This window comes from Pongo abelii, chromosome 1 (genome assembly GCF_028885655.2).
Source record: "Pongo abelii isolate AG06213 chromosome 1, NHGRI_mPonAbe1-v2.0_pri, whole genome shotgun sequence".
NCBI lineage: Eukaryota > Metazoa > Chordata > Mammalia > Primates > Hominidae > Pongo > Pongo abelii.
In genome coordinates, this window is record NC_071985.2 from 112805120 (window position 1) to 112823286 (window position 18167).

The following is an 18167-nucleotide window of genomic DNA, read 5'->3' on the forward strand; positions in this document are numbered from 1 at the left end:
AACATACATTGTGGTTATAAAAAGGCAAACGTCTTACTTAGTGAGAATCATTGGTATTCCATAGAAGAGTGAATTAAACACAGCCAAGGGAAGACCCAAGTCTCATACTTCTCTTGTATATTCCCAAGTCCCAGGGAAATTCCAAGTGATAGAGGTTATTTCCCATACTGTTAAAGCAAGGTTGCAGACACTTCTGAATTTTGGTCCCAGTACTCTAGGAGGGCACACATCTGTCCTGGAAAATAATACAGGAATGAATACTCTTCCTGTGACTCATTAAGGTTATTCTTCCAGCATCACAAAAACCAAAAAATGGAAATATGGCCAAATACATGATTAGCTATCCCTCATCTTCAGGTTTCTCACCTGTTGCTTATGGATAATAGCATTACCTTAAGGATTATGATGAAGATACAATGTGCAAAAATGAGCACAGTTTTGAGCAAAATGCCTGGTATGAATTGGTCAATGAATAATTACTAAATAGTTACATAAATATTTACTGAATTACATGGATCCTATGAATAATTACTGAAAAATTATTGTGATTGCTTCTATTGGCAGTGCTGAAAACTCATCCCTGTGTGACCTCAAGTAAGCCACGCAGCTTTGTGAACCTGCAATTTTCTCATTTGTAAAATGAAGAAACTTGACAGATTTTCATTCTGACACAGAATGTCAGGTCTCCCAGACCCCAGAAAATATATTGACTTAAAGCATTTGATACATCTCAAAACAGTATCCTTACAGTGTCATTGGAGGATGGTGCAGGCTACAGAGAAGGATGCTTTCAAATGGGATTGATCCAGTCCTCCTTCCTTCACTTCCACATGAATGCTGGGCAGCCCAGGGTCACAGCCACAGCACTCACTCTTAGGAGACCTGGGCTATAGGACAGTCTCCCAAGTTCCAGGCTCACAAAACCTAGGTGGTGATGAAATCTGAGAAAGTGAGGAGGTGGTTCAGGGGATCACTCTCCCCTACTCGTTCCTTTCACTTCAAACTCACCTTCTACTGCACAGCAACACTGAGGATCACCAACCCACCCTGACCATAACCTTATCTTGCCATGTTCTGTTAGTGGAATGCAACCAAAAATCAATGGTGTTAGTCCAACTCAACAAAATATAAATCAAACCATATTCCGTAAGAACCGTTCGTGGCCCTGTTCTTTTCAGTATATGGGAAAAAGAAATGGAAACAACAGAATAGCATCAGGTTTATGAAACTTCCCAAGATAGATGGTCACACATGTTTTCAGGAGATGTCTATATAAATGATTTTGATCACTTGATACCTTGAAAAGAGCTCTTGTGGCACTAGAATGACATCCATAAGTGACAAGTATAAAATGTAGTGCTCAGTGACATTAAAAAACAAATCAACTCACATAGAGGAAGAGCTTTGGATGTAGGGATGTCAAACTGGTCTAGAGTGTAATGAAAACCCAAGATGGTGCCTCAGTAAGAAAAAAAGAAATCAACATAACAATGGGATGCAGCAAGAAGAATACTGAGACAGGAAAGAAAACATTTTTAAAAAATGAATTATTCATTCACTTTCTAGTGGATACAGAAAAAACTGCAGAAGACCCAGAGGATATCAGGGCAGGCTAAAAGTTTGATATCTTACACTTGTGGAAAAGCCTTAAGATGTGCTTTAACTCAGAGCAGGTGGGGGTGACTTCATGACTACCATTAGGAAAATATAACCTGTTGGGAAACTGTTTCTGCCTTGATGATTTTGTACAGACAAGAGATGAACAGTGAGAAATATGCTCAGATGTATTGGGAAAGAGATGGGTCTGTGGCATTGTCACAAGGGTACATGAATACTGAGAGTGAATGTTGAAGGAATGATCCCCATTGGTGGTGACCCTCAGGTGAGACTAGGGTGCCTGTGTTTCAGCAAAGCCTGGGCAATTGGAATGCAGGGCTCCTAAGATTCCATGACACCCTCACCTTCTAATTCTGTTATTGCAACTGCAGATGGTTACCTGGCACGCTGGCCACAATCTCCCTCACTCTTGTCAGAGTCTGAGCTACGGCAGTGCCTTCAGCTCTGAGCTCAGGCACCTCGAACTTTGTTTTTGTGGTGAAGGATCCTAAAGAGCTGTGGGGAGTGATCACGTTTTTCTCAACAGTAAGTTAAGAATTTCAGTTACTGACCTTCCTTAGTCCTGATTAAACCTATTCGGTTTCACCAGTTTTTAACCCATCATGTGTTTGGGTTTCTTCTCCGCAGTCCCTGGCTCCACCTCTTCTGCCACAAACATCAGCATGGTGGTATCTGCTGGCCCCCGGTCCAGTGAGAAGGCAGAGATGAACACTCTAGAAATCAATGAGAAATTGCGCCCACAGCAGTTCAGAAACCTGAAAGAGAAATTTCTTGTAACTCAAGTGGCCTACTTCCTAGCCAACCAGCAGAACAAATACAGTAAGATCTATAGGCTCACCATCACGAAAGTGATGAACGATGTCCTATCTTCTCTCTGAGAAACTAAATGCTCTCTCCATCAAAAATAATTTCATCCTTCCCATACTTCTAGGAAAATATAAATGGGTATTTTAACACTTTGTAAAGTTGGAAGACAGAGGTACCAAAGTATTTAACAACTTTCTATGTTTGCAGTCAGGTTGGGGTTGGACTAGAGTTAAACTCCCAGTTACTGATTTCTGACACAGGCACAGAACGACCTGTTTTCTCCAAGAGGCTATATCATATTTTCAAGAATCCTCTCTGTACCAGATAAGATCCTGCAGACAAATAACATCTATTCTGTTGTTTGAAATGTCTGGGACTAGTGAACTGTTATTCAGTTCAAGCTTCTGTTGAGGCCCAATAGGGAAAGCTGTCTTCTAGGGACCCTGGGGGAAGCGTGGTGTTAGTACCCAGTACCCGCTGTGAGGAACTTCAAGAAGACTGTGCTCCTAATAGAACCTGTGCTATCTATAAGTGACAGCATCAAGAGCAGGGAGTAGGGGCTGCGTGCAGTGGCTCACTTCTGTAATCCCAGCACTTTGGGAGGGTGAGGCGGGTGGATCACGAAGTCAGGAGTTTGAGATCAGCCTGGGCAACATGGAGAAACCTCATTTCTACTAAAATACAAAAATTAGCTAGGCGTGGTGGCAGGCTCCTGTAATCCCAGCTACTCCAGAGGCTGAGGCAGGAGAATCCTTTGAACCTGGGAGGAAGAGGTTGCAGTGAGCCAAGATCACGCCATTGCACTCCAGCCTGGGCGAGAGGGCAAGATTCGTCAAAAAAAAAAAGAAGCACAGAGTACCCTGGTGAGAGGGAAGTCCTACTTCCTGGGGTGCAGACTCTTGCTCCTAAAGAGGAAGAAAGATCGCACCCGAGAATATGTGGAAGTAGCAGTGCAGTGTGCAGAGCAGGGACCCTGGACCTGTCTCCTGGGCTCCATCCAAGTTGTTTGTCTTGTCTATCCTTCAGTTTCCTCATCTGTTCATAGGGTACTATAATAATACCTACCTCTGTAAATTGCAGAAATGAATTACATGAGCTATTTCTTGTCAATCTCCTGGAACAGTTATTGGCACAGAGTAAACACTATCTATTAGTTCTTCATTCTACTGTTTCTAAATTAATACAAACTTTATTGGAGTTTGGGCATATTTCCTTCATGGCCTTATGGTCTTATGTCTCATGCTTTATGCTTCAGATATGATTCTTAAAATCATATCTGAAGATATGATTTAAAAATAGAAGATTTTAACAATCTTTGACATATTTGTCCTTGAAATTCCCAGTAAAAGGGAAACCATCAGTCCCATAGTCCTAGGGGCCTTCCCGACTGTACAGGAAATCACTGCTTCATGCCCCAGTGCAGTGTTTTAGAGGAGAGGCTGCAAGCCTTGGGAAAGTGGCCCCGCATTCAGAGTCAGAGCTCAGGGGCTGTGAATTCTGACTCCACTTTGTTGTGGTTGAATCATCTTGTCAACTTCCTTGATGTGCCCTTGAGGTTCTCTTTCTTCATCTCTAAATTTTGGGGGATCGGATGCTAGAAAATCGGGGGACTGAAGAGTAAAGATGTGGAAATCCCTGCTTAGAGCCTGGTACTCAGGACAGTTTTGTCCTTGGGATGGACCTGGCTCCTGCCCCGTAGGCAGTGACCACAGCAGCACGTCCAGCCTTCCACTGAGGCAGGCATGTCTCTCTTTTCTCAGAGTATGAAGAATGCAAAGACCTCATAAAATCTATGCTGAGGGAAGAGCTGCAGTTCAAGGAGGAGAAGCTTGCAGAGCAGCTCAAGCAAGCTGAGGAGCTCAGGTGAGGGGGCCCCATTGGGGCAGGCAGGTGGGCAGGTGTGTAAGTCTCTGAAGTACAGCAGCTCAGCGGGGAGAAGTAAGAGCTAAGCTGGGCCAGAGGAAGGGAAGGAATTGCCATGGCAGGCTTATGACACACAAATATTTATCAAACAGAGAACAAGGATAATAATAAGTTATGGGTTGCAGTTGTTTCTCAGAGCCTTGTTTTCTCTTTTTCAAACAAGTAATTGTAGAGGTGAAATTTGCATAATACAAAATTTACCAAAGGAGTGGGAACCACCCAGCAGCATTCAGTATACTCAAAATGGTGTGCCATCACCACCCCACTTACCCTTAGTGAGAATCACCTCCTGACTGACTGAGGCTTCTCATTCTTCCACTCAATCAATGTTGCCTTCTCAACCCTGTCATTCTTTTCTTCTTTTGTCTTTTCAATTCACCCCATCTGCACCTGGCCTCATTTCTCTACATGGCTTGTAGAGATACATCTAGTCACCACAAGATGCACTATGTGTATTTTCACATGGAAATGTCCATGGCCAGAGTGAGGAACTGAAAGGATGTCTTTTTGAAACTGAATAAGGAAGACACCTACTTTTGTTTACAGAAGAGAAAGATGAATGGAACATCATCGAGGATCTTACAGGAGCCCTCTCTGATATAGAGGAAGCCTGTGAACCATTTTTTATTCTTTCTCTTGGCCACAGACATATCTTTAAACATGTGCTGACCTTCTGCTTGGAGGTCTCCTTGAGGACATTGCCTCAGAAATCTCTGTTGCAATATTAGAACTGATCACTCATCCCTTTCCGCTGTTAAATTTTCTCTACTATCTCACCTTAGGCAATATAAAGTCCTGGTTCACTCTCAGGAACGAGAGCTGACCCGGTTAAGGGAGAAGTTACGGGAAGGGAGAGATGCCTCCTGCTCATTGAATCAGCATCTCCAGGCCCTCCTCACTCCGGTTGAGCCTGACAACTCCAAGGGTCAGGACCTCCGAGAACAGCTGGCTGAGGGGTGTAGGCTGGCAATGCACCTTGTCCACAAGCTCAGCCCAGGTAAGGTGGCCACAGGCCCTGATGACCCAAAACCCCAGGCTTATGAGAGACTCCAGACCTCCATACCTCCACAATGACAGTTGTATCGCTGGTGTTTTTTTCCACTAAACATATGTGGCCATGACACAACCAGGACTTCCTGGGTAAGAACAGAGATGGGAAACCCATGGGGTTGGAGGTCACAGTATTGCAAGTGTCCCTCCTTCCTTAATGGAAGTTGGTCTTTGGAACAAGAGGCAGCATCTATTTAGTTTTAAAGGACAGGAAGGAGGCTGTGAAAGGAGGGTGCTTGTTAGAGTGAAAAGACCTCTGGACTAAGAATGAAGTTTCCCAGGCTATGTCTTCAGCAATGTTCTTAGTAACTGTTGGTGAGTGATTGATTTATCTTTCCTGGGTTTCTGTCTCTCAATCTGCAAAGGCAGACATATTGTCTCTTACAAGTGTCTCTGGCATGCAAATGCCGGAACACTTATGACTGCTTTTCAAAATGAGATAGAGCCCCTCACCGTGTGGTGTTGGAGAAGGCACTTGATGTGGTGGCATTTGGTGGTAGAAAGTGATTCAGACTGGAGCACTTCCCATGCAGAGAATGTCCCTGAATAACACAGCAGAAGCCACATGGAGGGCCATTGAAGTCCCCTGATGTGTAGAGGACTGTGGGACAAGTTTATCTGTCCTCTTCTAAGAGAAATAAATAGGTTCTAAATGTAAACTGTGACAGGACACCAAGCCTGTGCCTGGGAATCAGATCTGTGGCAGGATGGGGGAGACAGCTGCCCAAGTCCAGAGAGAGGCTGCACAAGCCTCCAGTGATAGGGGGAGCAAAAGGTCTTTTGAGTGTTTTGCCACATCTTGATGGTGGCCCTTCAGATGAGAAATGCATTTCCAGATGGATCAGGAAACCACACCAGGGCATTTTGTTAAAGGTAAAACATGAGGGCTTTCAGCACAATGCTGACCCATACATAGATGTTTATGACTCTGTGCACATTGGACTGACTGTTCTTGCAGAGTGTGAAGTGGGAAATATCTGAATGAACACTTCTGTATTTGCAGAAAATGATGAAAATGAGGATGAAAATGATAAAGCTGAGGAGCTTGATAAAGTACAGGAATCACCTGTCCCCAGGTAAGACTGAATAATCAGGAGCGGGTAATGGGTGGTAAAATATGGAAAAGGTCTCAGCAAGAACACAAGGGAGGTGAAGGTAGTCACAGATTCCACATGCAGGATAAAGAAAGCTGCAGAGTGCACTGATTTCATGTGCTCACCCAACAAGAAAATAGCCCTGTTAACATGCTTGTCCACTGTCTCCATGTTGCCTGTAAGCATGACTCTAGATGAACTCACCAGCCCTAGGGATTTCCTGCACACACAGAGAAGACCTGTTCTCCCCTGTTGTGAAAACCAGGAGGAGGTGCAAAGCTGCTTTCTCCATGGTGTCTTTAGGTTCTTGTTGGGTAAGATAAATAGCAAAGAGGCAACAAGCAGAGGAATTAGGAAGTATCTAACAAATTTAAACACCAAGAAAAGTACCTAGACAAAAAAATTTACATTTTAGTCATAGTGTTAAAATAAAAAGGCCTAGAAGGCACACCATGTCTGGAGTCTATAATGGGTCCAAAGCCTGCATTCCCTTGGCCACAGTATGTGAAATTCAACCCAGCTTAGAAACAGGGTGTGGCAGATGTTGTGTTTCTCTGTGTGTGCCGAGTATCATGTCTGTACCATACAGGGATAGCTGAGACTTCATCCTCCTCAGCTCCTATCTGTCCAGTGCAATGAACACCAGCTCCTCTCTTCCTCTTTGGCTCTCATGGCAGCCATGCTCTGTTGCAAAGAGAAGAGAATTGCATGTTCCCTCTTAAAGGGAACCTCCTGTTTGCTTTCTGGAACCACTCTTTTGTGCCTCCTATCAAAAACAGCCAGGACTCCCTGGGGTCCAATCCCTCTCTGTTTAATCTTCTGTCATCTCTGTCCCACCTGGCTCATCAGGGAGGCACAGAAGGCTGAAGAAAAGGAAGTCCCTGAGGACTCACTGGAGGAATGTACCGTCACTTGTTCAAATAGCCACGGCCCTTGTGACTCCAACCCGCCTCACAAGAACACCAAAATCACATTTGAGGAAGACAAAGTCAACTCAACTCTGGTTGTAGACAGTGAATCCTCTCATGATGAATGGCAGGATGCTTTAAACATTCTCCCAGGTAACCTTTATTTTCCTTGTGTCTCATACCTCTGTTTAGGCTATGGAAGATCAATTCTGAGGATGGGCTGTATACACACATATTGGTTTGAGTCAGAAACTAGGATGGAGCTAGGTGTGGTGACACACATATAATCACAGCACTTTGGTAGGCCCAGGTGGGTGGATCACTTGAGATCAGGAGTTCAAGACCAGCCTGGACAATATGGCGAATCCCATCTTTACAATAAATACAAAAAATTAGCCAGGCATGGTGCTGCATGCCTATAGTCCCAACTATTCAAGAGGCTTAGGTGGAAGAATTGTCTGAGCCCAGGAGGTAGAGGCTGCAGTGAGCCGTGATTGCACTGCTATACTCTAGCCTAGGAGGCAGAGCAAGACCCTGTGTCAAAAAGAAAGAGAGAGAGAGAGAGAGAGAAACAGAGAGAGAGAGAGAGAAGTGAAAGAGGAGAGAGAGAAAGAGAAATTAGGATGGAATGTTAAACACAGATACCAGTGGGTGAGAGAGCTTTCCTGTCCTCCTTGGCCCATGTCATGCCTTTGTCATCCTGGCCCCAGTATCAGGTTATTGGAACAGAGGCAGGTGTGACAAAGCCATAGCTACCTGTGTACAGGAGGAGTACAGGAGGTATCTGTCAGGCCTCCTAGCTCGGTTCCTATGTCTCTTGTCAGCTGCAATGGTGTAATTTGTGTCTCTGAACAATGTCCATGGAGTTTCTCTGCCTGTCTGAGGCCACTGACAGCCTTGTCCATTTATTTGAAGATGATGTTTCCCTGGTTTCACTCTCCTCATCTCCAGTCTGGATCTCCTTTAAGCCAGCTTATCTTAGCTACACAGTCAATTGAAACCAGGACATCAACACTTGTACCCTTATCTTGCGTATAAGTTTCCATAAAGCAAGGCTGGGTCCTGAGTTCTTCACCCCATGAGTGGCCGCTGTTTCTGTGTAGCACCACAGATTTCTTTTCTTTCTTCTTTTTTTTTTTTTTCTTTCTTTCTTTCTTTTTTTTTTTTTTTTGGTGATGGAGTCTTACTCTATCACCCAGGCTAGAATGCAGTGGCGTGATCTTGGCTCACTACAACTTTTGCCTCTACGGTTCAAGTGATTCTCTTGCCTCAGCCTCCTGAGTAGCTGGTATTTCCAGTGTGCACCACCACACCTGCCTAATTTTTGTATTTTTAGTAGAGGTGGGGTTTCACCATATTGGGCAGGCTGATCTTGAACTCCTGACATCAAGTGATCTGCCCGCCTTGGTCTCCCAAAGTGCTGGGATTAGAGGCATGAGCCACCCTGCCATCCCCACAGATTCTTTTTTAAGCAAAAGTTGTTAGAATTCACCCATCAGTTCAGTTTTCTACATAAATTTCTCTAACCATTCATTGACCATGATATATGAAGAGATAAATCAGTATTGCAGCAACACTTATGGAAAGTTGTTAGGGCAATTTTTGAAGATCTTAGGGAAAATGCTTTAATTGTTTGTGCTGACTTAGGGCAGAGGATATAAGATTAAGATCTACCAGATGAAGGAGATTTTGTCCCATGGATCTGAAAAGCAGGCTCATCTACTTTTGACAAGACTTAATTTAGGGCACATTAGAACATTCCTGTCAGAATATCACATTCTTACACTGAGAATATTTATGTCCTTGTGCTATGACTGGACACTGATTTGGTCTTGTGTGAAGCGTGATTTGCTTAATATGACCTGCTCTTCCGAATTTGTTTACAGAAAATCAAAATGATGATGAGGAAGAGGAATGGAAAGCGCCAGTGCCCCCCAGGTAACTCTGTGGATTTGTGGGCTCTTAGTTCAATAGTGACACCTGGAGACTGCAGATCCAGGGAAAAATAGAAAGTGACGAACAGAACTGCCTCATCTATTCATCCAACTGCAAATTATCCATTTTAACAATGCTGTCTTCTTGATTGTGGTGCTTGAGTAGGTTTCAATTTTTCTTTTTTTTTTTTTTTTTGAGACAGAGTCTCGCTCTGTCACCCAGGCTGGAGTGCAGTGGCACGATCTCGGCTCACTGCCAGCTCTGCCTCCCAGGTTCACGCCATTCTCCTGCCTCGGCCTCCTGAGTAGCTGGGAATACAGATGCCTGCCACCATGCTGGGCTTTTTTTTTTTGTGTGTGTGTGTGTGTTTTTAGTAGAGGTGGGGATTCACTGCATTAGCCAGGATGATCTCGATCTCCTGACCTCGTGATCCGCCTGCCTCGACCTCCCAAAGAGCTGGGATTACAGGCATGAGCCACTGCACTAGGCCAGGTTTCAATTTCTTAATCCCCCTCTTGCATAGGAATATGCAATCCATTGAGCCAGGTGAACTCACCAAACTCAGGGATGTCACTTGTTCTCTCCCGTGTGGTTAATCCAGAGTGAGATGCATGTATGTTTTCTATGTGTTTGATGTCAGCATGTTGACAAGTATTTCATTACAAAACAGGGAAATCGTAATTTATGTCAAAATATTTTAAAAATGGCTTTGAAAAGACAAGATCTGTGTATCTGGAATGCCTCAAGAGCTGTGTTTACTTGTGTGCTGCATGTAAACATCAGCACGTTTAGGCATAGGAAGTGAAGCCCTGTGTCAGTTCTCTGTGATGCGAGTCGTGATCGCAGTTTACAGGGGGAGTCTGGGTCCTCCTGGAGCAGCTCATTTGTGGCAACCACACTGAGCACCTGCTGCTCATGTTTGCTCTGTTCCAAGGGCAGTCACACTCCACCCCACATTTAGAAGGATAGATTTTTCTCTCTTGGAGAAGATACCCCTTTGGTTTCAGTGACAGCTCCCTTATGTGTCCCATGAAATCACCTGAGATACTGTGGTATTTAATCCCTCTTGTCACTCCTATCCTGTCTGACTCATCAGGAAGCTACAGGAGTCTGAAGAGAAGGAAGTCCTGCAGGACTCCCCGGAAGAAAGTGTTTTGACTTCTTGTAGTGACCATGATGTGTCCCAATCTTACCAACCTTGTGAAGGCACTTTCTTGGCACTGGATGAACAGAAAGTTTGCTTTGCTCAGGATGTAGCCAGTGAACACTCCAATTCCAAAGGGGAGGAAACCCCACTTGGTTTCCCAGGTAGGCTTCCTATTCTTTGCATCCCACAACCTGTCTAGAATGACAGATTTTTTTAAATATTTTTGTGGATTGGGAGTGTCTTTGCTTCCTGGCAATCTTGTCATTGCTGGGTAATGTGAGAAAGATCAACAAAAAAGAAAATATCTAAGTGACTCCATTGGCTTCCCCTCACCCTTTGGATGCCACTTTTCCTCACTTGATGTTCTTTGGGTAGAAGGAGATCATCAATGCCAGTGGATCCCATTGTCTGTGGTTTTATTTTCAGAGCTGGGTTTAGAGTCTTCCCTTGCAATGAAGAACCCTCCCCAGCTGGAAGGTGATGCTCTTGAAGGCTCAGCTGACAATACACATGGGCATCAAGTCATTGGCCACATTCATGCCTCAAGTGTCCTAAAACCAAAAATGATCAAAAGAAAACTGCCGTTCAGCAAGTGGAGACTGGCATGCAGATTCCCTGGCCTGCCAGCTTAGAGAAGCAAGGTAATCACATCTATGGCTCTTAGCGTCCCTCACTCCTTATTTCTCTGTCTATGATGACAGCTCATTCTCCCACTGCTTTTCTCTTCCCTATTTGTGAGTATTGTTTGAGGCCCCTGCTGCTTCTCATATCCTGGGTTCTTCCCATAGTCTGCTCTCCTGCTCCTTCTCAAAAGACTGGGACATGGAATTGTAAGGGGGTGGTTTTCTTTGCAAAGGGCCCTCTCCTTCTACAGCCCTCTGCTTCTGAGTGTGCATGGTTGATGCTGAGCACATCCTTCCTGGGAGGTGTGAAAAGCCATCACTCTGCTCCGGACAAAGGGGATCAGGCAGAAAGGGGCTGATGTCATCGGCTGCTGGTTGGGCATAGGCAGGTCCCCATATCTGCATTCCAGGCTGACTGGAAGTTCAGGGGTGTTTTCTTCTCACTTGTGGACGGCACTTGCCTCTTCAGTCAGCCTGAGGCTCAGGCTTCAGCTCATCCTCCCAGCAGGAGCTCAGTTTGCCCCTGGGCTATCACCACTTAGCAATCCCTCCAGACTCAGCCATCAGCAGGACCTGACATAGGTGCTCTTTTCATTTTTTCTTTCCTCTCTCCTACAGATACCAAATACTGCTGGAAGGATGAAAAGGATGAAAGGATGTCACAAAAAGTAGCTTTTCCACTTGATGAAAAAAACTAAACAGGAAAGCAAGTTCAATTCCAAACACAACACTGCAGGGGTCCTTCACTGAGGATTGAATTTTAGACACAGAATGCTCTTGATGATTGCAAACCACTAGACTCCTTTGATTTGAGAAACCACAATTCATCCCATTTCCACTTGAGATGAATACCCAAGGAAACCAATTCCCAGACGGACAAACAGCATTGAGAGGCCTTAGCCCTGCTCCTCTCAATTCCATCCTGTAGAGAACAGGAGTCAGGAGCCACTGGCAGGAGACAGCATGTCACCTGGGACTCTGCCGGTACAGAATATGAACAATGCCACATTCTTGCTGAAAACACTTAGCTTGAGTTTCATAGGAAGTAATCACCAGACAACTGCAGAATGTAGACCACTGAGCAGGACAACTGACCTGTCTCCTTCACACGGTCCACGTCACCACGAATCACACAACAAAAAGAGAAGAGACATTTTGGGTTCAAAAAGATTGAAAAGATAATGTAGCTACACTTCTTTAGTCATTTTGAACCCAAAGTAGCTCCTCATCTTTTTGTTGTTGTCATTGATGGTGGTGACATGGATTTGTTTGTAGAGGACAGGTCAGCTCAATTGTCTTCATTCTGAAGTTTTCGGAAAATTTCCTTATGATTAAATTCACCCTAACCATTTTGCCAGGAACACTGCAGAGTCAATGCTGTGAGTTTCCAACCTCAGCCCATCTGTTGGCAGAGAAGGTCCAGTTTGTCCATCACCATTATTGTGATATCACGACTGGTTACCTGGTTAAGGAGGGGTCTAGGAGATCTGTCCCTTGTAAAGACACCTTATTTATAATTAATTTAGAAAGTAGTTTGAAAAAGTATAAATACCCTGTATTCTAACAATCTTCCTCTGAGCATTTTATCATCAATTAATCACCCCTGGCTGTGTCAGTTATTATATTTATGTTTGTACCTTATTTCTATCTCAGTCCTTACTATGAACTTGTTTCTGCTAGCATTCTGTTATGAAAAAGAATATTCCCTGCCCAAATTTTAACTTTCATCCAGGACTAATTTTAGTCTATTAAAGTTAAAGTGTTTATGTTTTAAATCTGTTTAATTAAAATACTCTTGCCTATCACTCTGGACTAGTGAATTTTTTTTACATACAATGTTTTAAGCTTTTATTATTATGATTGGTTTCGGTGGGTAAGGGTACAGATTAATAAAAACATTCTTATTTCCCTGTTTACATTCCAAACTCTTCCATATTTTAGTCTACATTTATCATATGTAGTAGTAGATGGTATTTGCCACATTTCTTTGTCAATGTTATTTTGTTGTCTTTGTGTGTGTGTCTTTTGTTTGTTATTTAGGAAGAGTTGTGTAGCTCATGTTTGAAAGTGCACTGAACATGTTTTGACATCATGTTTAAAAATCCCCTTTTAACTTGACACACTTCTAATATTTGGTTTATACATTTTTAATCATCTCTTTTGAATTTAAATTTTTACCACTATGACAACCAAAGATATTATTTTCCTCTTCTCTGACCTCTTAACCTGTCATTTCTTATAGTGTTAGTTCAACCCAAGCATATACCAGTGACAGCCTGTGTTTCCCACCTTGTCTCCACCCTGGCTTTTGGTTTAGATCCACAATTAAATATGCTGAGGCTCATGAACTATTCAAAAGGGAGTGTCCTGGGCATCACTTGTTGAAGGGAATTGATTCTTGACAGAGTCCTCATGGGGGAATAGGGTGTCGCTGAGTTTAGCATGCTTAATAACCTTTTCCCACTGCCTTGGTACATGGTGCACACCACTAGATATAAGGTACTTGCCAAAAAAGATTTTTCTTGAGTTTTTAGAAAATATTGTCTTGCTTTAGGGGACAAGGATGGTGTTTGTTCTCATTCTGGGATTCTATTTTGTTCCACCAGGACCTCTAATTTCTGCTGGTTACTTCATTCGTTCTCTTCACCACGAGTCTCCAGAGAATGCTTCCTTTGTCTATACCTCCCCATCTCCCAACAATTCTGCGTTTCCAAGATTGGCACCTCTGGTCCTCTGCACAGTGAAGCCCCTTCCTTTCAATTCCCCAGTAGCCAGTGCTCTAATCCATCAGGTCTCAGGCATGATCTCTGCTTCTCCACGCTCACTTTCTGAGGAGAGTTTTACCTGTGTTCTGTCATGAACAGGCCCTACCTGCGGTTGTGGCCTCTATTTGCATAGTGTTTCCTGCTCTTTCTGCAGTTGTGTGGCTCCCAGACCTTGCTAAAGAAAATCACCTGAGGGCCACAGGGTTGTCTAGCCCTGGTGTTTAGGGGCAGGGATGTGGTATTTTTGACTCCCTGTTAATTCCTAGGGGTTTGAAGGGTATGTGGAGAAAATCAACTATTATCCTATCCTACTTCTTCAAATGCAGAACTTCAATAGTATAAAAAAGGAGACAGAATCATATAATAGAACTCCTTCATATTCATTGGCCAGCTCAGCAATTATCATTGAATACTGAACTTTTAAAAATACAATCCTTCCTACTTACTTATGAAATGTATGTATACATATATATGTATAAGGCATGTGCATGTATGTGTGTGTGTATGTGTGTGTGTGTGTATATATATATATATATATAAATTTGGACATATGATTATGGAGGCTGCAATTCCCAAGATGGAAAGCTGGATACCCAGGAAAGTGTTTCTCTTTTATTAGGCCCTTTCCTTCTCCTCCGACCTTTGGTTGATTGGACGAGGCCCATCCACATTAGGGAGGACAATCTGCTTCACTTAGTCTGTCTATTCCAGTGTTAATGTCATCCAGAAACACCCTCCAGCACACACCCAGAATAATATTGGAACAAATGTCCTGGCACACTGGGGCTCAGTCACAGTGACACACAATTAACCATTATACAGGTCCTTCATCATATGTTGGATTTTCATATTTTTCTCCCAATTTGTAGCATATGTTTTTATTCTATTAACAATGTCTTTTGCTGACCAAGGATTTTTAATTTTTATGAAGTTGAATGTATCAATGTTTTCTTTAATAGTTTGTGTTGATATAACTAAGAATACTTCGTGCCTAACTCTACATCATGAAATTTTCTGTTTTCTACTGTAAGTTTACTAGAGTTGCAATTTACATTTAGTTCTATAATCAATTTTGAGTTAGTTTTAGTACAAGTATGGATGTTTAAGTGGATTTTTTTTCTTTGTTTATTGTTTTTTACTTCCACTTTTATTTTAAATTCAGGGGTACATGTGCTGGATGTGCAGGTTTGCACATAGGTAAATGTGTGCGATGGTGGTTTGCTGCACAGATCATCTCATCACCTAGGTATTAAGCCCAGCATCCATTAGCTACTCTTCCTAATGCTCTCTCTCCTCCCACTTCCCACGCCCCGACAGGGCCAAGTGTGTGTTTTCTCCACCCCCACCCTATCTGTCCATGTGTTCTCATCATTCAGCTCCCACTTACAAGCGAGAATATGCAGGGTTTTGTTTTCTGTTCTTGTGTTAGTTTGCTGAGGATAATGGCTTCCAACTCCCTCCATGTCCCTGCAAAGGACATGATCTTATTCCTTTTTATGGCTGCATAGTATTCCATGTGTATGTATTCCACATTTTCTTTATCTAGTCTATCATTAATGGGCATTTAGGTTGATTCCATGTCTTTGCTACTGTGAATAGTGCTGCAGTGAACATATGCGTGCATATATCTTTATAACAGCATAATTTATATTCCTTTGGGTATATACCCAGTAATGGGATTGCTGGGTCAAATGGTATTTCTGCCTCTAGGTCTTAAAGGAATCACCACACTGTCTTCCACAATGGTTGACAGTTACACTCCCACCAACAATGTAAAAGCATTCTTTTTTCTCCACAACCTCACCAGCATCTGTGAATTTTTTTCTATTTTTGCCTATGGATGTCTAGTTTTCTCAGCACAACTTGTTGACAAGACAATGCTTTCTCTCCTGAATTGTTTTGAACCATTGTCCGTCCATTGGAGGGATGAGACTGGAGAGAGGACTGTCCTGATCATTGGAGGGACAGGGCCTGAAGTAGGGCAGGTCTTATGGAAAAGAAAAGGAACACATATTTTTTCAATGAGGCAGAGGAAAGCCCCAAGCACAAGTGAGGTACTCCCTACCCCCATGTGTGGCACACTCGCCTCTGCTCTCTCTGCCTCTCCTGCTGCACAAGCTTGGGTGTGCATAGACACTGAGGCCAGGTTGTGCCACTGGGCACATTTGGGCATTGAAATCTGTGTGGCATCAAATCCCAAAATCTCAAACAGGCAAAGTGGCAGGAAAACAGGAGACATAATGAAGAATGAAATAATTCAGTTGAAAACGACATACATATTAGAAATAGCAGGCAAGAACATTAGAGCAGTTATTATAATTTTAATTAAATGAAGATGTGGAAGATATTTTAAAAATATCAAATTCCATGAGTGAAAACTACATTTTACTGTCTGAAATTTAAAAAAATGCACTGGATTGAACATTGCAGAGGAAAAGATTAATGAATTAGAGGAAACAGCAATAGAAATGAACACAAATGAAACACACAGGAAAAAATGAATTTAAGAAATCAAAAGCCCATCAGTGGGAAAATTTTAAACACTCTACTAAATGGAATCCCTGAAGGGAATGGAGTAGATAAGGGGGATAGAAAAATATTTAAAACATACTGGATGAAAGCTTTCAAAGCTTCATGAAAACCATAAACCCCAAGTAACCCAGAAACATAATGTATTCTAATATCCCAAAGTCTGTGCTCTCTTCAGAAAAGAAAGTTTAGCATAAAGCACTAAACCAGGAGTCAAGATATTGTATTTCCAACTGTTGTTCCAACAGCTGTATTATAAAGGGCCAGTTCATTTCATGCCTTTTTAATTTGATCTAAAGTGCCAGGTGGCATTGGGGCTGGCACAGCCTTGCTCAATTATGTGTTGAAGAGTAAACAGAGATTGCCAGGCTGAGGGAAGATGCAAAAGAATAGAAGAGATGCTCACAGGGAGCAAGACAACACAAGGCCCCAGAGTCAGAGGCAGCATCAGTCTCTGTCGACTGCTCATTTTCCCAGACAGAGTCCGCAAGCCTCAGCTATGCTTTGCTTCTGCAAGAGGCCTCTTCACCTTTTCAATAAACCTGCCTGAATTTAAGCTGACGGGGGTTTATTTCTCCTTCATTATAAATGAAATTCTTCACCACAACAATCCCCAGTGAATTGTAGGCACAGAAGGCAGACCCATCCCTGCTTCTGTTCTACTATCTCCCCTGTAGGTTGAAAAGGAGGAGGTACTGACTTACCTCCAAATGCTCCTCTGGCTCTGATATTCTGTTATTCTAGTTTCTTTTCAGCTACTTTGTTTTTGGAAGCATGTATCCTAAGGCATCCAGTTGAACAACCTTTGTCTACTGTGTCCAGTCGTTCCTGGTGGTATTTCAGACAAGACACTCTTGGGTTGCTGCACTCACAACCACTGAACCAATTCTATGACCATCTGTTTCATGGCCACGTTTGCTCATTTTCTATCTACATAAAGGGAGGGGACAGACAGCAAACTTGCATGTTATAAATTGTATCATCTTAAAAAGGAAACAAGGCAAGACTTTGGAATAAAACCTTAAGATGCATTAATTTTAATCCTAATGCAATAAAGAATGCCCATAAAATTCTTATCTAAAGAATGTTTAGAAAATCAAGGGACATCATCATTTAAAGTGATATGAAGAAACCTTCTCAGCTAAGCATACAGGCTAGATTAGACAGAAAAATAAAAGACCCATCTCTGCCCTGGAAAAACTACTGGGTAGCATCTTTCAGAAAGCTCTCTGTGTTTGAGTACATACCTTGATCCATAGGCCCATATTTGTTCCCAACTGGCGGCTGCTTCTTGGCATTAACATTGGATTCCCAACTGGTAAATCTTACCAAGATCTGAGTTTCTGCAGATATGATATTATCTTGTTTGACCATCCTTCAAGAGCTACCAAGAAGGAACAAATAATTTATTTACCTGCTTTATGGAAAGAACGTTTCACCAATGAGATAGTTTCTTACCATGACCCCAGGGCTCCCTGTGCCATGAACACTTCAATACTCTGTGTAGCCTGACAGGAGCTGATGCTGGTCAAGGATTCCTTCCTGAATCCCAGCTTCATGGTGGTGGTGATGCCAGGTGTCCTGTATCCCATGCTCGTGTCCCTGAAGTCATCAGCCATGTCTCCAGTTGGAAAAATTTACACATATGTAGAAAGGCCTCTTTGGAAGTATGAAAAGCTTTCTCCCCTCTCATATATTGATGGTTGGAATGTACAATAGTATAAACACTTTGGGGGGAAAAGTCTGGCAGATTCTTATAGAAATAAACA

At 42.8% G+C, this 18167-nt stretch overlaps 1 protein-coding gene across 1 annotated transcript; it reads left to right on the forward strand.

The window, feature by feature from the left end:
- Nucleotides 1-1922: 1922 nt before the first annotated feature.
- On the forward strand, nucleotides 1923-12908 carry NBPF7P (NBPF member 7). The gene is made up of 10 exons (XM_054528676.2): nucleotides 1923-2142; nucleotides 2245-2436; nucleotides 4185-4287; nucleotides 5130-5344; nucleotides 6401-6473; nucleotides 7341-7552; nucleotides 9286-9337; nucleotides 10431-10642; nucleotides 10908-11122; nucleotides 11723-12908. The coding sequence occupies exons 2-9, from the start codon at nucleotides 2280-2282 to the stop codon at nucleotides 11111-11113; spliced, it is 1230 nt and encodes a 409-aa protein (XP_054384651.1). The 5' UTR covers nucleotides 1923-2142; nucleotides 2245-2279; the 3' UTR covers nucleotides 11114-11122; nucleotides 11723-12908.
- Nucleotides 12909-18167: the final 5259 nt, after the last annotated feature.

Excerpts from the sequence above, each read along its gene's own strand:
- NBPF7P (XM_054528676.2), top strand. The coding sequence starts at position 2,280 with ATGGTGGTATCTGCTGGCCCCCGGTCCAGTGAGAAGGCAGAGATGAAC. Across the intron at positions 4,288-5,129 it reads AAGCAAGCTGAGGAGCTCAG|GCAATATAAAGTCCTGGTTC; the intron begins GTGAGGGGGCCC and ends ATCTCACCTTAG. Across the intron at positions 10,643-10,907 it reads AACCCCACTTGGTTTCCCAG|AGCTGGGTTTAGAGTCTTCC; the intron begins GTAGGCTTCCTA and ends TTTTATTTTCAG.